At 38.2% G+C, this 15,391-nt stretch overlaps 1 protein-coding gene across 2 annotated transcripts in view; it reads left to right on the forward strand.

Moving 5' to 3' along the window:
- Positions 1-940: 940 nt before the first annotated feature.
- LOC138262082 (probable global transcription activator SNF2L1) overlaps positions 941-15,391 on the forward strand; it is a 1,420,807-nt gene continuing 1,406,356 nt past the window's right edge. For both annotated transcript variants that reach the window (XM_069211817.1, XM_069211826.1), the window contains exon 1: positions 941-1,121. In XM_069211817.1, coding sequence (XP_069067918.1) covers positions 1,020-1,121 — 102 coding nt within the window. In that variant the 5' untranslated portion in view covers positions 941-1,019. The remainder of the gene's footprint in view (positions 1,122-15,391) is intronic.

A 15,391-nucleotide genomic window follows, 5' to 3' on the forward strand; every position in this document is an offset into this window, starting at 1 on the left:
AATTAGGTGGAAAGCCCATGGGCGGTTGGGGTAAGCCAGGTGTTTTTGTTCTATTTGTTTAAATTAGCATAAGGTTAATTACCTTAATGTTTCCCATACTGTTTGCCAGGGGTTTTAAAATGTTCAGAAACATAATCAAAATGTTGCTGTTACTTTCTCTTCAAGAAAGATCGGGTAGGTTTGGGTAGGGGGGATGGGCTTTCCACAGTACTGAAAGGGCATTAATTTACTACTAAACAAGGACGTAATGTGACACCTGAATGTAGCATACCAGGAGGCAATCACAAAAAGACCACAGTGAATAAATAGTGCTATGTTAAAAAAGAGTAAATAAATGCACTGACAACATAGTGAGGCATGGCCTCTCTTGCGTGTGTCCTTAAAACTGACGTTTGTTCTTGAATTTTTGTCCTGAATTTTGACACTTTGTCCTGAATTTTTGTCCTGAATTTTGACCCTTTGTCCTGAATTTTTTACAGTCCTGTCCAGAATTTGCCTCAATCCCAGGTGGTCACCCTACTGTTTAGTAAAACACAATTTGAAACAACATAAGTCAACGGGAAAAAAAAAATCGCTCACTCGCCAGTTGCAGAATGCTGGCATGTATGGGAAGAATAAATGTTTTGTGCAATTTTCCTACTTTTTGTACCGTCTGAGACATCAAAATACTGCTCGTAACACCCCCACCAGACCTGCCGCCGCTGGGGCGAAAAAAAGAGCTCAAAGCCATCGCTCAAGATATGTAGCCACTCTCCAGGCGTGGTAATTTCCTGCAAGCCTCGGGCACGTTAATTTTTCCTAGACAGTAGTCTAAAGTTACAGCAGAACGCTAACAACTACAACAACGAAGTACGCCATGCTATCTGGGAACGGACTCTTTGCGGCCCTCTTTTTCCTTCACGATCTGTTGAGTCGACGCTACGCGTAGCGAGCTGACGTCACGCGCACGGTTAGCACTGACAGTCGTGGGCTGGTTTTGACAGGCGCGCGCGCAGGCCGCAGTGTAAACAGTGCGTTACATGGAGGTAGCCAGCTGCTCCCCCCTAGAGATGGACGGGGAGCAGCCGTCGACTTCCCGGGATCCTCAACTGCTGCCCCAGGAGGAGGTGGAGGATGCAGAGGTGAGTACGACGCCCTGGCGAGGAGAAGGTCCCAGGGGTAGCGTATGGCGCAGTAGAGAGGCTTGAACTAGCGCTTCGCCCAAGTAGCAGGAGTGTATGACTTTGAGAGGACCATTGGCCCTGCGAGTATTAATTGGCTTCTGTTTATTACTCGGTGTTCACGTGATAACGGCAGGTACTCCTATTTGCTAGAAGTCCAACCTCCCTTATTTATCATCAGTTACGATTATCTGAATGCTAATTTCTACCACTCGTTGCACTAATTTGTAGCAGCTAGGCTTTTAGTATCAGTCGTGCACTTGGCATTGGTAGTGGTCCTGCTGCGGCTAAGTAAAAGTGGTTTAGTAGTCATTTTTATAACGAAACGTTGATTAGTTGTCACGACAGATTTACTCCTGGTTTGTTTCTGCTGTATTTTACGCACCCCAGTGTTGTGATTCGTGACTGTCCTGTACTTGTAGACTTTTATGGCCTGTACCTCTGGGCATTTGTTGGTGCCAGCCCCTTTCTTTTATGAACTCATTGATCAATGTTTTATGCCTCGAATATTTCTTGGTGGACACCTCATGACGGCTGGTAGTTATGTGGTCGCCCTGCTCGGATATATGTGAGTGGAGATCCTGTGTCCCTTGGTATTTGTTGATGGTTGCCCTATAGATGTTGCTATTTATTTGTGACCTTCCGGTACACCGTTATGTGTTTTTGGCGACAGTCTAATATATCTGGCTATTGTTGGTTGTGCTCATGATAATGGCTGATCTATGGTCCTGGGATTTATTGGTTTATGTCCTGTGAATGCTGGCATTCATTGCTTATATCTGTAAATGCTCGGAGCATGTATTTCTCCCAAGATGTATTAGTTGGTTTTAGACCCCACAACCTTTTGCACCTATGCAACGAAGCAACAGAACTATGTTAGGCTTTTCTTAGTGATAGGTTTAATCATATATATATATTGGAAGCAGTTATAACCTCGGGTCTTAATTGCCAACTGTCCAACTGTAGTACATGACTGGCACTAGAATGTAGTCCTACAACACAAGCTATTTTTTTATTTTTGTATACCCTCCGGAATATATATTAAGAACTGTTTTACCATTCAGCTATTTATAGAATGAATATTGTTCGCCCCCGGTGTTTCGTTGCAGCTGTTATACCCACTCAATAGACTTACAAATAGCAGTAAATAAAGATACTTACTGGTGGAAGTCTCAGTACTCCTGGGTCCCTGTTTTCTACATATTGCTATGTTACCTCCCGTGGTGTATTGGTAACAGTCGACCTTCAAGTATCAGTTTTAGCCCTTCCCTCGACTGGCCTTTGCTTATTTGATAGAAACATAACCAGTAATGAATAGATTTTGAATTTGCTGGTTTGTATTGTTAACCGTCCACGGTATCAAAAGATTAGGACCAAAATAATACATATCTTATACATCATTATCATCTCGTTTTTATGTATACGACAATAAGTGCTTTTTCAGGAAAAATGCATTTAATTCTAAAATATATAAAGGCACAAGGTAAATTGCAGCACAACAGAGTACCTAATAAATGGCGGAAATGAGGAGCAAAGCCGAATGGAAACCTTATTTAAGACAATGAAGCAAAAGATGGGTAAGTGGATATAGTAAAGTATTCTTTATGGGAGAAAGAGAGCATTCAGAGCATTCATTTAAGTGTCCCTCACCACCCCGGCCTAAAAAATCCACCTTTGTTTTACATATTCTAGTTCAGATATTTGGGATCTTGGATCTTTCTGCATATAATAGAATGTTATAGCGACATATCGAATGATATACAACTCTGCAAATACGCAGGGCATCACATCTTGCCCTTAAGGTAATTTTTTTGAAGTTATCCTGGCCATAGATATTCATAGGTAAATTTGATAGCAGCCTCCCTCAGTATGGAATGTAATTGGTGTTAATTCTCTCTCTGGATATTCATTCATGGCATTCTTGTGCACAGGTATTCTTCTTCTAGGTATGTACTGAAGTAGTCGGACTGCTCAGATAAGTATTACTAATATTCCTGTTGCCAAGCATTTCCTACTAGCTTTCCTGTCCCAAAGCCCCAGGCATTCATTTATTTTGGTATACTCCTATTTAGTAGCATAATTCTTTCAGTCTGCCTCTGGTTATCAATTGTTAGTAGTCCGCAGCCATATATTTATTCTGTACAGTCCTAACTGCCACAAGGCACATTAGTGCCCTCCAAAATTCTAATGCTTTTAGTAGTAGCTCATTCCTTAACTCCCCTCCCTCTGGTAGTTGTAAGTTATTCCCCAGGAATTTACTGGCTGCCAGCTCCAATGGCTTTTATTTTTTTGCTTCCTGCATACCTATTTTATTTGTAGCACACCTTCTTTCTCTTGCCCGCCACTATTGCTTGTAGGTACTACTGTCGTGCCTCATGTATTTTAGCAGAACATTCCCATTTCTCATGTTATTTATATCAGTCCTGTTTGCCCTGCCCCATATATTTATTGGTTGCACTGCAATACATATAGATGTTTAAAAGTAGTAGACCATATATATTTTGTGTTAGCATTTCTACTCCAGGTAGTCAGGTAACTGTTGGTCATTGCCCTGTCTCTTTTCCCTTCTGTTATTTTTGTAATAGCAGTCAAACTCAGTTCTTGCCAGCAGCCTTATGGCCTCATTACGACTTTGACGGTCCCACCACAGGGCAGTCAAAGCTGCGTGGAGGATGCCACCATCATCACCCGTGGCTCCCCCCCCCCCAAGCGTATTACAATTTTCCCGCCGGGCTGACTGGTGGGAACATTGTATTATGCGTTCCCGCCGGGCTGACCAACAGGAACAGTGCTACTGTATTGGTCTCGGCTCTTTTAAGGGAGCCAAGTCCAATATTGTAGCACACCAGCACCATCAGAATTCGCACCGTCTGCAAGGCAGACAGTGCGCATTACGATGGTGCTAGGGAGGGGGGCCCCTGCGGCCCCCGGCACTTGCTTTCCGCCAGCCTTTCCATGGCCAGGTCCCCGTCTTGGAAAGGCTGGCAGAAAGCTGAGTTGTAATCAGCCAGGCGGGGCCGAGTTCATCGCCGTTGTGGCTGAGTACAACTCAGACTGCCATCAGTGAGTCAGGGACCATGTTCTTGGAGGGAACGGCGGTCCCCTGGCGGGTTTGCGTGCCAGAGTTGTAATGTGCCGGTTGGAATACCTGGAGTGCAACAGTCCGATCGTCACCGCGAGTGTGGCGGTCATCAGACCGCCACACTGGTAATGAGCCCCTTAGTCCATGATGAATTTATTGGTAGGAGGTCTACCACAAAGTATTGGCAGTAATTTGCTCCATGTTTTTCTGTACACCATATATTAATGTAAGCAGTCTATAACCCTGCCATCAGAATTTGCTGCAGTGCTCATTTTTATAGTGGATATAAGCCATTGGATATGTGGTGGCTTCCTTTGGTATTTATGGTTTCATGAGATTATAAATTGGATATTTCCTATTTACATCACAGTCATAACATTATTGTCAGGTGTTAACGGAATTCCTAAAATCCCATGGGTTTATTTGCTACGTTCCAAATGTCCCAATAATAATTTCGATGCAAGAGGATTAATCCTGACTATTTATTGTCCATAAGACTCGTACCATTCTAACTCATTGGATGTAGTCTGAAATTCCCTGTGTATGCAGGTTTAACTTCAATTACACTGGTTTTCTGTTGGAGACCTAGCCCTTTCACTAGCGTCTTTATTGACACCTCTGCCTATTTACGTATTGTCTGCATACATGTGTTCATTACTTTCATTTGCCAGCAATCCTACGTTTCCTCTTTCATCATCCCTAACCTTGGGTTTTTATCAACTGTAGACCTAATGTTCCTAGCCCCACTCGCCCACTCCCATCCCCCAATCTACACCCTGTCAAGATCACGTTCTTTTCCTGCCATTTGAAATACAAATCTTTGTTTATTGGAAAACAAATATTGTCCATGGAACACTGGTGTGATTTTTCCCGACAGTTTCATTGTAGCCACATGCTTATTCTGTTAACCCAGTCATTTCGGAATAAAGTTATTCTCAATTGTGAGACAAGACCCCTGTGTGCTACTGCTGTAAATGAGAGGTAGCACACTTATTTAGTACGGGTACTTCTTTACGCGGAAGCATTCCCTGTTTTTTAAAAGACGTTTGTTTTTCTAATGTGAAACAGACCCTCTCTTTCATGACCTTTGCCGTCTCCAACTTTATCTACCTGGTAGGCAAGGGATGGAAGGTATTATTTCAGTTATAAGACTCAGAAAGGAAAACCACGGAGAGCTTGTAGGCAAGGTTTCCATCATTTTGAGGAAGAAGCAGTAACCCTGAGTTTCTTGCTGCTAGGCCTAACTGCATTTCCGTGAAGTAGCATCCTTCCCAGAAGTTGCATTGGCTATGTGAGGCCTAGATTATGAATGGTAGATTGTGACTGTAGCATTATTTCTTTGAGATATTTCTTCTTCTAGAGTATCTGTCTGGTCTGTCATGGTATGAATGCCTGTATGGGAGAGTTGTGTTTCACACTTGTGCTGACACTAAGGGCCAGATTTCTGAACACATTTTCTAGTCTCAAACCCTGAATTTGGTAAATCACAGGGTTTGCAATAGGAAAATGTGTTTTCTAAATGTATTAAATCTATTTAACGATTCAGTAACACGTTACTGAATCGCTAAATGGGTTTAAGAAACTGTTAGAATTCGGTATTTGGAAGGGGCGTGTTTAGGGCATCCATTCCAAATAATGTTTGCTTATGGTATGTATTAATTATTTGCAACTAAAACCCAGTCTCAAAGCCTCAGTATTTTACCATCTACTGAAAGGTAATAGTAACCCATTTGCAAATGGCAAAGCTTCTCTAAGGGACACCATCCCCTTTGTGAAGAGTAAAAAACACTTTCTTTTTTGAGGTGGGCAGTGGTCCCTAGGGCCTCTGCCTGCTCCTAAAAAAATAGTTTGAAAAACGTTCCTTTTGTTCTTTTTTTTAAAATACTGCCTGCATTAAAAAAGATTTCTTTATTTAAAAGCAATCACGGCCAGGTGACCCCAGCAGGCCACCATTCTATTGATGGCAGTCAATCATAGTGGATCGCAGTTTGTGACTTACCTCATTAATACGCATATGGCTGATTGAATTATGACCCACTGCTTCTCAGTATTTTGCAAACCAACTTGTTAGTACATATGTCGGTTCACAAAATACCATATGATTCACAAAAAGTTGGTTTGCAAATTAGGACTGCTTTTTGCAAATCCTGTGTCTGGCTGGAAGTGGTCATTATGTAAGCTTGCATACACACACTAGGCATGGATAGGACTCTGAACCTGTTTTACTTGGTTGAGTTGCAGACAGTGTTTACTTTGCATTAGCAGAAGTCTGTCAGACTATGTGAACTGAAGCCTAGGCAGCACTTTGTTAGGGGAGTGTCAAGGAAGCAGGGTTTCCAGCCCCCTGTGCTACCATATGAGAAGATTTCTTCCCCCTCCAAAGGACAATGGAGCAGGTTTAGGCGAGCTGATTCAGGTGTTCTTCCTCAACAGATTTCTTATTCATAGTAAACAATTGAAGGAGGGTGAACAGTTTACTGAAAGTTAAAGGGGGAAAGATCAGCAAAAAGGAACACAGTCTTTCCCAGAATCTCCTTAGGTTATTCTTTTCTCTTTGGGTCAGAAGGAACACATAGAGAACAATGCCTCAATATCAGAGTGTCTTTTGGAACAATGGGGAAAAGATGTGATCCCTGCCTTACACATCCAGTATCTAGTTTGTCCCCCAGGTAGTTCCTCAAGCCTGCTGAGGAAGGAACTGCTTTTTCAACAGTGTAATATGCATTTTTTTCAAGGAATGAGTGCCTGACACACATTTCATTTATTGTTAATTTCTAAGATTCTTCTTCCTTGAAATTATGAAATTCTGTCCAACAGGTACATCTTTTTTCAAATAAATAACAGTACATGTGCTCCCATCTTAGCTTTCTAGCTGCCTTGCTAGTGTCCACTGAAAGTTCAGTGCTATGGGTGATCTACAGGGTAGATCATATTCTCCAGTAACATTATTCAGGGCAGAGGTGTGCTTCTAGAGCCAAGTCATACAAGGCATATACACCTTAGATTCTGTTGGTCACAAAAATCAGTTAAGCCGTTTGAGCTGAAGTGATTGGTACCTCTGGAAGGTAGGGATCGGCAGGTCCAATTTTTCTCTGGCCTCAGCTTTGATGATGGCAGTATAAGTACGTTGGTTGTCAGCATTTTCTCATCGTCCTGTTGCAGTTGCATCTCACGGAAAACAAACATGACCATTGTTTATATCCTTTAAGGTCAACCCCAGTATTTCTACTTATGATTAGCTATACTTGAAATAAATAGGAATGGAATCTAATATTCGAACCCTCATTTACATAGCTGAATCTTATTTTTAATGGCAAAAAGTGCATTGGTGCTAGAAGTACCTGCATCCCCCCACATCCTGTTTTAAGTTTGCTTCTAAGTTTGCTTGAAGGGTTCTCAGCAGCAAATTGTTGCTGTCACTATTTAATGGTCACTAATCTCAGATCATCTTATAAAAATACTAGATTTATGAATTCTTTTTAGTATTTCTATTTCAAAAATAGCAGCTAGTAGGTGCGCTCTGAACAGTCCTGCTTCATTCCTCAAAGCAGTTGTAAATGTCAACGTGTAACTTTTGACAAAGGGACGCCCAGTCAGCCAAATACAAGGAAAAAAACTTAAATATACTTTAGTTTTTTTTAATACTTTTCTTTGAGTAATTAGGCTTCTTGTCACTAAAAGCAAGGAGAGAGGCTGAGACAGCCATCTGTGACCAGCAGCTCAATCAGAAAGGGCATAAGGAGCGTTGCAGGAGGTTACAGCGCTTTCAATTAAGAGACTGTTCATGCGCCTGCACAATATCTATTTTGGATGTGTTTCTAGTGGTGGAGGTGTGTTAATATCGTTATTGCCTTCAACTGCAGGGCAATCAAAGTTGTTAATTACCCTTCTCATTATGCACCCTTGCTTACGGCTCAAGCCTGTAAATACAGGAGGGTAATTAACCACCATCATTGCACTGAGGAGCGAGCGGTAACACTTGAGTGTTAGATCATTACCTCAAGGAGTAGTGTGTTCTGCTCAGCTGTTTGTAACATTTTTCTGTTTTGTTTGTGTGCATGGAGATCATGCAGTTTTGCAATGATTTTCGTTGGTGGTTGATTTAAACATGTTATTTATCTACTCAAATGCAGAAAAGCGTGGCAACAAACAATTCTCATCTGTTTCATTTCAGACATCTTGAATTCGCATTATGTGAACTCAATTTCTCCACGGACAGAGTTACCATACCTTAATGAACGTTTAGTTATTACGTATTTTTTTCTTTTTTTTTAGTACAGCGACTTTGGTTCTGTTTCAGCATGACTTCTAACTTTATCGAGACACTGCCCTTTTGTTTCATAGTCCTATGGTTTCCAAAATAAATTGGAAGTATTTGATGAGTCTCTTCATCTCAAGCAGTTCTCTATGGAAGTAAAACTGAACTCTACTGAATTTTAGGAGGACTAGGAAATGTATTTGTTCTCTTTAGGCAATCAGGAAATATATTACCCTAAATACTTGTGTCATACTTGTGATGTATTGTGTCCTACATGCTTAGGAACCAACCGTGAGCCTCTGTGAAGTAGCACCATGGAGTCACATTGCTTGCCTAACGGCTGGCCCTTTTTCAGAGTCACTGTGGATATCTGAAGGTGTGGTTTTTGTACTGCTCTAGTCTGAGGAGGCTGTTACGAGAATAAAGTTGAAATACTGTGATGACAGCAAATGAGTTGGGAGGTAAGAGTGGAAGGGCAAAATATGTGAAATACCTATTAGTGAGGTCTTTAGTCTTAAAGCGAAGACATCCTAGGATTGAATTCCCAGGGTAACTCCCTGTTTGTCCGGATTCCTTGCAGTTCTTGAACTGTGCTTTGGTTATAGTCTTAACATTACTTTTGACAGTGTTTTTCAAATAAGTTCCCCTTTATTTTTTAAGTGACTCTGAGGGATTAAGCAGTGTAGCCTAAAGCTTACATGTTTTCATCTGATTTTCTTTTTACATGTTTAATATTGAATGTTTCCTAAAATAATATGGCCTTACCTTTTCTAACAAATTTAGTCTACTTACATTATTAAGTACAGTCACTGATGCAAAAGAACATATATTTTTCAGACTAAAGTTTTGTTTAGGGTCTGTTCATGTGTTCCAGTGATTTAACGCAGTGAACTTAGTAACAGCTTGATTAACTATGGAACTTGATGTCCTGGCCAGACTGTAAGTGATGTTGCACAAATGCAAACATCATTTCAAGTTTTTATTTAGTGTCTAAAACCTCTGCTCAAAACTTAAATAGGTTTAAAGTGTGCATGCAGTCCAATTTGTTCCTGTTATTTTTTTTCTTTAAAAAAAATAATAATTTTGTGGTGACAGTTTTAAATTATTTCTATTTTGATGTGTTCTCTGAAAAAACAAATGTTAAATTATAATATTTTGGACCACTGTTAACCAAAGTATATGCATTTCAGGAAGCGATTCTAAATTTAGTTAACATTCAAAGAAATTAAATTGAAAAGTAAGAAAAAAAAAAGAAATGAAATTTGGGAACCCTGCGTAAAGTGCCATGTAGACTTTAATTACACTGGCACAGATGTGTCAGTATAGTATATTATGTATTTGTATATTTAATTGTAATTGTTCTGTGCTGTTCAATTAGACAGAGTGCTGCGGAAGTATCGTTTTATTTGGGAATAGATAATGTAAGTGGGAAAGTTTATTGTTTTTTAGGATGTTTATATGTAGTGATGTAAGCCACTATTTTCTTTCCTTGCCACGTATAGCTAATTTATTTAGTGCCATAATGCCGCTTGAAAATTAGTGATTTACTTTATTAGATCTTGCTTTCACTTCCCGTTTATCAACTTTTTCTTGTTCTACATTGCTTGACAAAATACATGCTAGTTTCCAACAGTTAGAGAGCAAAATGACTTGCATGATGACAATTTGTCCCAAGGCACTTATTGAATTTCTAGCCTATTTAGTAATTTATTTACTTTACAAATATATGTATTGTCTCATAGAAAAAAAATGTTTAATTGAAGTGTAAATTTCTCTTCTTCTTTCCCCAGCAAAAGTGAAGGAGCACATCTTGCACTGAAATATACTTCCTCTAACGTTTTTTTTTTGCAGCTGTAGACAAGAAGAAGGGTTTGGGCTCGTCCATGTCTGTATGCATAATTTCGTTGAGCTATGAAGCCTTTATGCCTGATAACTTTGACATTGTTAATTATTATTTTCCAGTGTTTTAGGTAAAAAATAACTATCAACTAAGATTGCATTTGAACCTTCCAGTGGCATGTTGCAATGAAAAATGTAGATGACTGAGAACCACTGTGGTAGGGTTGCTTGCAGAGTAGCCTAAAACTCAAGGTTGAATCATAAATATTTTCTATTGGTAGATGTGACTTTTTTGACTTTCCAGGATTAAGTCACACGTGCTTGTGGAATAAAAACGTCTGAATTGGGCCTATTGTAACTGTTTTGATCCATCATACTTGGAAAGTGTGTCACCTTCATAGTCTATTATTTTGGGGTTTGTCCTTAAATCAGTAATTGTGGGACTTGCAGGTTGTGTCATCAGACCACCAGCATGGTACAAATTAATCTGAAGAATATGAAAATCTATGGTTCAGAACCAGTAATGTTTGAAGAAAGGTTTGTAGTTCATTTATGCATATCATATGAATATAGGACTGTAATGTTTCCTACAGCAGTTCAGCCCACACATTCATGGAGTAGACCTGTTCTGTAAACTATAACAAACACTTCTGTTCTCACTGTTCTTCATTTACTGATACTAATATATAGGTTTATTACTTGCACGTCAACATAGTTGCTGATACGTACATGATGAATCGTTCCTTCCATCTTGATCACAGCTGAATGCTTTGTGGACCCCATCTTCAACTGTTGATGGAAGAGGTCCTTCTGTGTTCTGCCAAGTTTCCTGAAATTAATTCAGTTTTTTCCACCCCATCATTTAATGCAAGCAAAACAGGATTCCTGGCTCACTCACACAGGGATCCCAAGATCATCCAATCAATGTTGCAGCATACCTTTTGAAAGATTGTAAAAATGTGGATCATTATCTTATTCAAGTGACATATCAATTGTTTAAATTTAACAAACAATTGTATATTACTTTAACACTGTAAATTATTTATGGTATAAAACAATTTTAACTTAAAATCTTTAGGGTGTAAGCAAGAAAAATAGTTTTGTAAACCTGAAAAGCCATATAAAATGCAACCATACATTTTCCTCTTTTCAGCATTGCAGCAGGAGACTGTCTTGGTGCATGTAATACTGGTTAATGCTAAGAAACTGCAGTCTATATGTAAAGAAGATTTGAGAATGCCAACTAAAGGTGCTGTCCTTTTGCAGCCCTGTAAAATATACTCTTTTAATTAATGTGTTTCATTGCGTTCTGTATCTGCCTTTGTTTGGTATCATTAAAGTGTTAGATTTTTTTCATTTGGGAATGCTTGTAGAGATGAAATAGGAACTTACTTGATCATACTTTAAAACTAGTTCCATCTTAATTTGGTTATGTTTCAAACTCTTCTATTGAAAAATATTTGATTAATTATCCATGGTCAGCAATACTCCTGATACACTTTAGCACATGGCGACCCGTGCACAGGAAATGTGCTGTGCCTCCACCCTCTTGTCTGTAGCTTATATCTAAAGTATTTGTTTATTTTCACCACTTTCCTATGTGATACTTGCTTCTTGGTGAATGCATACTTGCACATCAATTGGTAGTCTGTGCCACTAGTTTAGCAGACTGAAGAGCCTAATTTTGAGTTCTCTTCACTTTTATATTGGAGTTGGAGATGGTTTTGAAATAAGAAATTTGCACTGAAATTAAGTGAATGGCTGATGCTCTTGACCCATGACAAGTAGTGCCCCGCTTCAGTGTCATCAAGTTTACATCATCCATGTAGCAAGTACATCCATGACCACTACATCATCGAAGGAATAATATAATCAAATATATTAGTAAGGTTCAATTAAAAATACATATAATATTTGAAAGGGGATGTATCTAGTTAAAGCAAAAAAATGAAGACAGTTTGGGTAATACATCCTTTACGAAGTTTGTTTTACTTTAAATTAATTAAAATTGATATTTTAGTACATATAAGTGCCATTCAAATAATAAACACACCAAAATTGTGAACATGTAATTTGATTTAAAGAAAAAACGGTACATGCAAAGTCTCTCCCCTGGTATATATTCTTTGCTCTTTTGTTTTTAGGATTTTCATTGAATTAGGTCTTCTTTGAGGGCTAGATTTTGGCTAGGCAATTCATTAAAATAACATAAATGAAGATAAATGAACATTCATGGTAATATAAGGATTACATTTAGAATGAATAAAACATAAAATTAAGTAGAGTCAAATCTTTCAAGCCTAGTTTATATTCATTTTCTGTAAACTCATTATTGTCCAAAGCCTTGGATCCTTTGGTAGAAGCTATCTTGAGCATCATCTGACAACTGTTACTGATTTCACGGCTTGTCTACCTCTGTGGAAGTATTGATGCTTTGAGACTTCGGGTATCAGAACCATATAATACATAGTAGTCTGCAGTCCCCGTATAAAAGCTAGTCTCTAATTTTCTCATTATGGGCGATTGTGACCTCCCTGGTCACCTATAACAAAGAAGTGACATATCCATTCAACTGAAATATCTTATTACAGTTGAATTCTGGCATCCCAGTGTTCCTGCCAGAGCCAGAAGCAGAGGGAAAAGGCAGGTCACACACCATAATTAAAGCTGCACTTTAAAAGGTGAAAGGTGGCTCTTCCTCCTCCTGCTTTGCTTTTCTAGATGAAGAAAAAAGGAGATATTTTGAGGAACATGTTTATTTGTTCCACTCTTAGGTAATTATAGGAAAAATAGAATCTCTATGCATGTTTGTACGCATTCTGAGCTACAGATTGTTTTTAAAAATCTGACTTGTACTATACTGATTCTAAAAAATCTTTTTTTCGCAAAAAATTGAACTGCTTTTTGGTATGTTTGATTTTACATGAAAGATTCTAACTTTATTCTTCATAAACATCCTATCGCATTTGTTTGAAAGTGCACCACAGCAAGGATAAACATGGCTCGTGAGAAAGGGTTATGGTGTCAACATGGATTATTAGGAATAAAGTATCCCCACCATAAATTACAAGGATATTGCCAGACACCTCAGAGTTCCATGACCTTATGAAAGGGGCTCTGCCTTGGTCCTCATTTCCCTATATGGTCACTGAACCCAACTCCTCAGTGACTTGCAATACCCATAAATGTGTGCATGTCTTCAAATAAATGTGATGAAATATTAAGTGCTTTCGGTTTCTTAGAGAATCTTACTTTTCATTTACTTCCTATGTCCAGCAAAGTTAGGTTCAGTTTGTAAATGTTTTAAAATAAAGCAAATTAAATAATTTCAACAAGTCAATACTGTAGCTGGTGAACTCACCATTACTGATGGGTACAGTAAGACATTTATTTACTTATTTTATTATTTGCATGCATCAAAATTGTACATGTATTTGTATGCATCAAGCAACATTAACTTGTTTGTGCATTGTTCCCCAAGGCCCTATTCACTGATGCCTCTTGCTGTCACAAATTTTGAATATGAAGAATACTAATGGAGATATGAGCATTTAATGTTAAAAAAACACTCTCTTCTGAAAGTTAACATTTCACATATAGTAGTGAGTAATGTAACAAAATGAAGTGGTCTACAGCTCTCAGCTACCCTGAAATCCTTTGTCACTGAGAAGATGAAGAGAAGTATTAAAATGGTCAATGTACAGTTGTGAAGTAGAAGGACTGAGCAAAAAACAGTTATTTGAACTTTGTCTACATGAATAGTAGTCTACAATATTTCAGATGTTTCCAGGCTGCATGTTTCAAAGCAAGGCAGCCTAAACAAAAAGCCCTACCCCGGCACAAACCTAGCAATCCCAGAAAAGACAATACATGCAAGGTCTCTCCCCTGGTATATCCTTTTTTGCAGGATTTTAATTGAATTAGGTCTTTTTTGAGGGCGAGATTATGGTTAAGTAATTCATTAATATAGCATAAATAAAGATACATTAACATTCAGGCTACTGTAAGAATTAGATTTAGATGTAAATTGCATAGTGTAAATTGCATAACAAATCATGTAAATTGCATAACAAATCATGGTTGGGATTCTATTAGTCTGTCTGAAGTTAAGAGTAATTATCCAGTTCACTATAATGTAAACATATTTTAAAGCCAGGTAATTCAGAGTTACATTTGGGAGTAAATATAAGGTAAGTTAAAGGGTAAGGTCAATTAAATGTGATGACGCTATTAGTTTTCATATTGAGTTAAAATAAATAAAGTATTACTTAGATTATAAAAGGTTTGTAATTGCAGTGAAGAAAAGCTGTTAATTGAATTAAAGTCTGATAACATAAATTGAAGTAAGTCTCTGATTAGATTAGTGGGGTTGGTATAGTGGTAAAACATACCATGACAATGTAGTGGTCATCAATGTAGTGTCACCGATATAATTGTATGTTAAAATAAATATTGTGACATACTTTCCTATAGCAAACATGCTGTATTTATTATTCTGTTGTACAATTACACTTATAATGTATCCTTTAAATAAATTCTGAAATATGATTTTATGGTACAATGTTGAACCTCTTTCTCAGATCTGTTTCTTCCAAATAAGTTATTCAGTCTAAATAAATGTTTGATTAAAGCGCTCTATACTCGTAAATATTTGTGATGTACCTTTCAGTATAATAACTGCTTTATCTACTGTTACAAAATGGCAGCTTATTTTTGTTGGGTATGTTTTCAGAGATGATTTGTTAAATTGCACATCCCATTTTTCAGGCTGCATAAGTTAAAAGTGCTTCCCTATGGCCAGCAGTGGTGCAGGATCAAGGACAAGTGGTTATGAGTATTATCACCTTTAGAAAGAACAAAACCCACTTTATTCATAATGCTATCTGTTGGCATAGCATACAATTCAATTTGAATGATTACATTTAAATAGGGTTTGTTGACAGCATGAATTGAACTTTTGCAGTGAGTTTGCAAATGAGCGTATGTTCATAAATATCCTTTGTTATCTTCCTTTGTACCCCACTTTCATCCATTTCTTCCCTCTCTGTTCAC

Source organism: Pleurodeles waltl, chromosome 2_1 (genome assembly GCF_031143425.1).
Source record: "Pleurodeles waltl isolate 20211129_DDA chromosome 2_1, aPleWal1.hap1.20221129, whole genome shotgun sequence".
Taxonomy (NCBI): Eukaryota; Metazoa; Chordata; class Amphibia; order Caudata; family Salamandridae; genus Pleurodeles; species Pleurodeles waltl.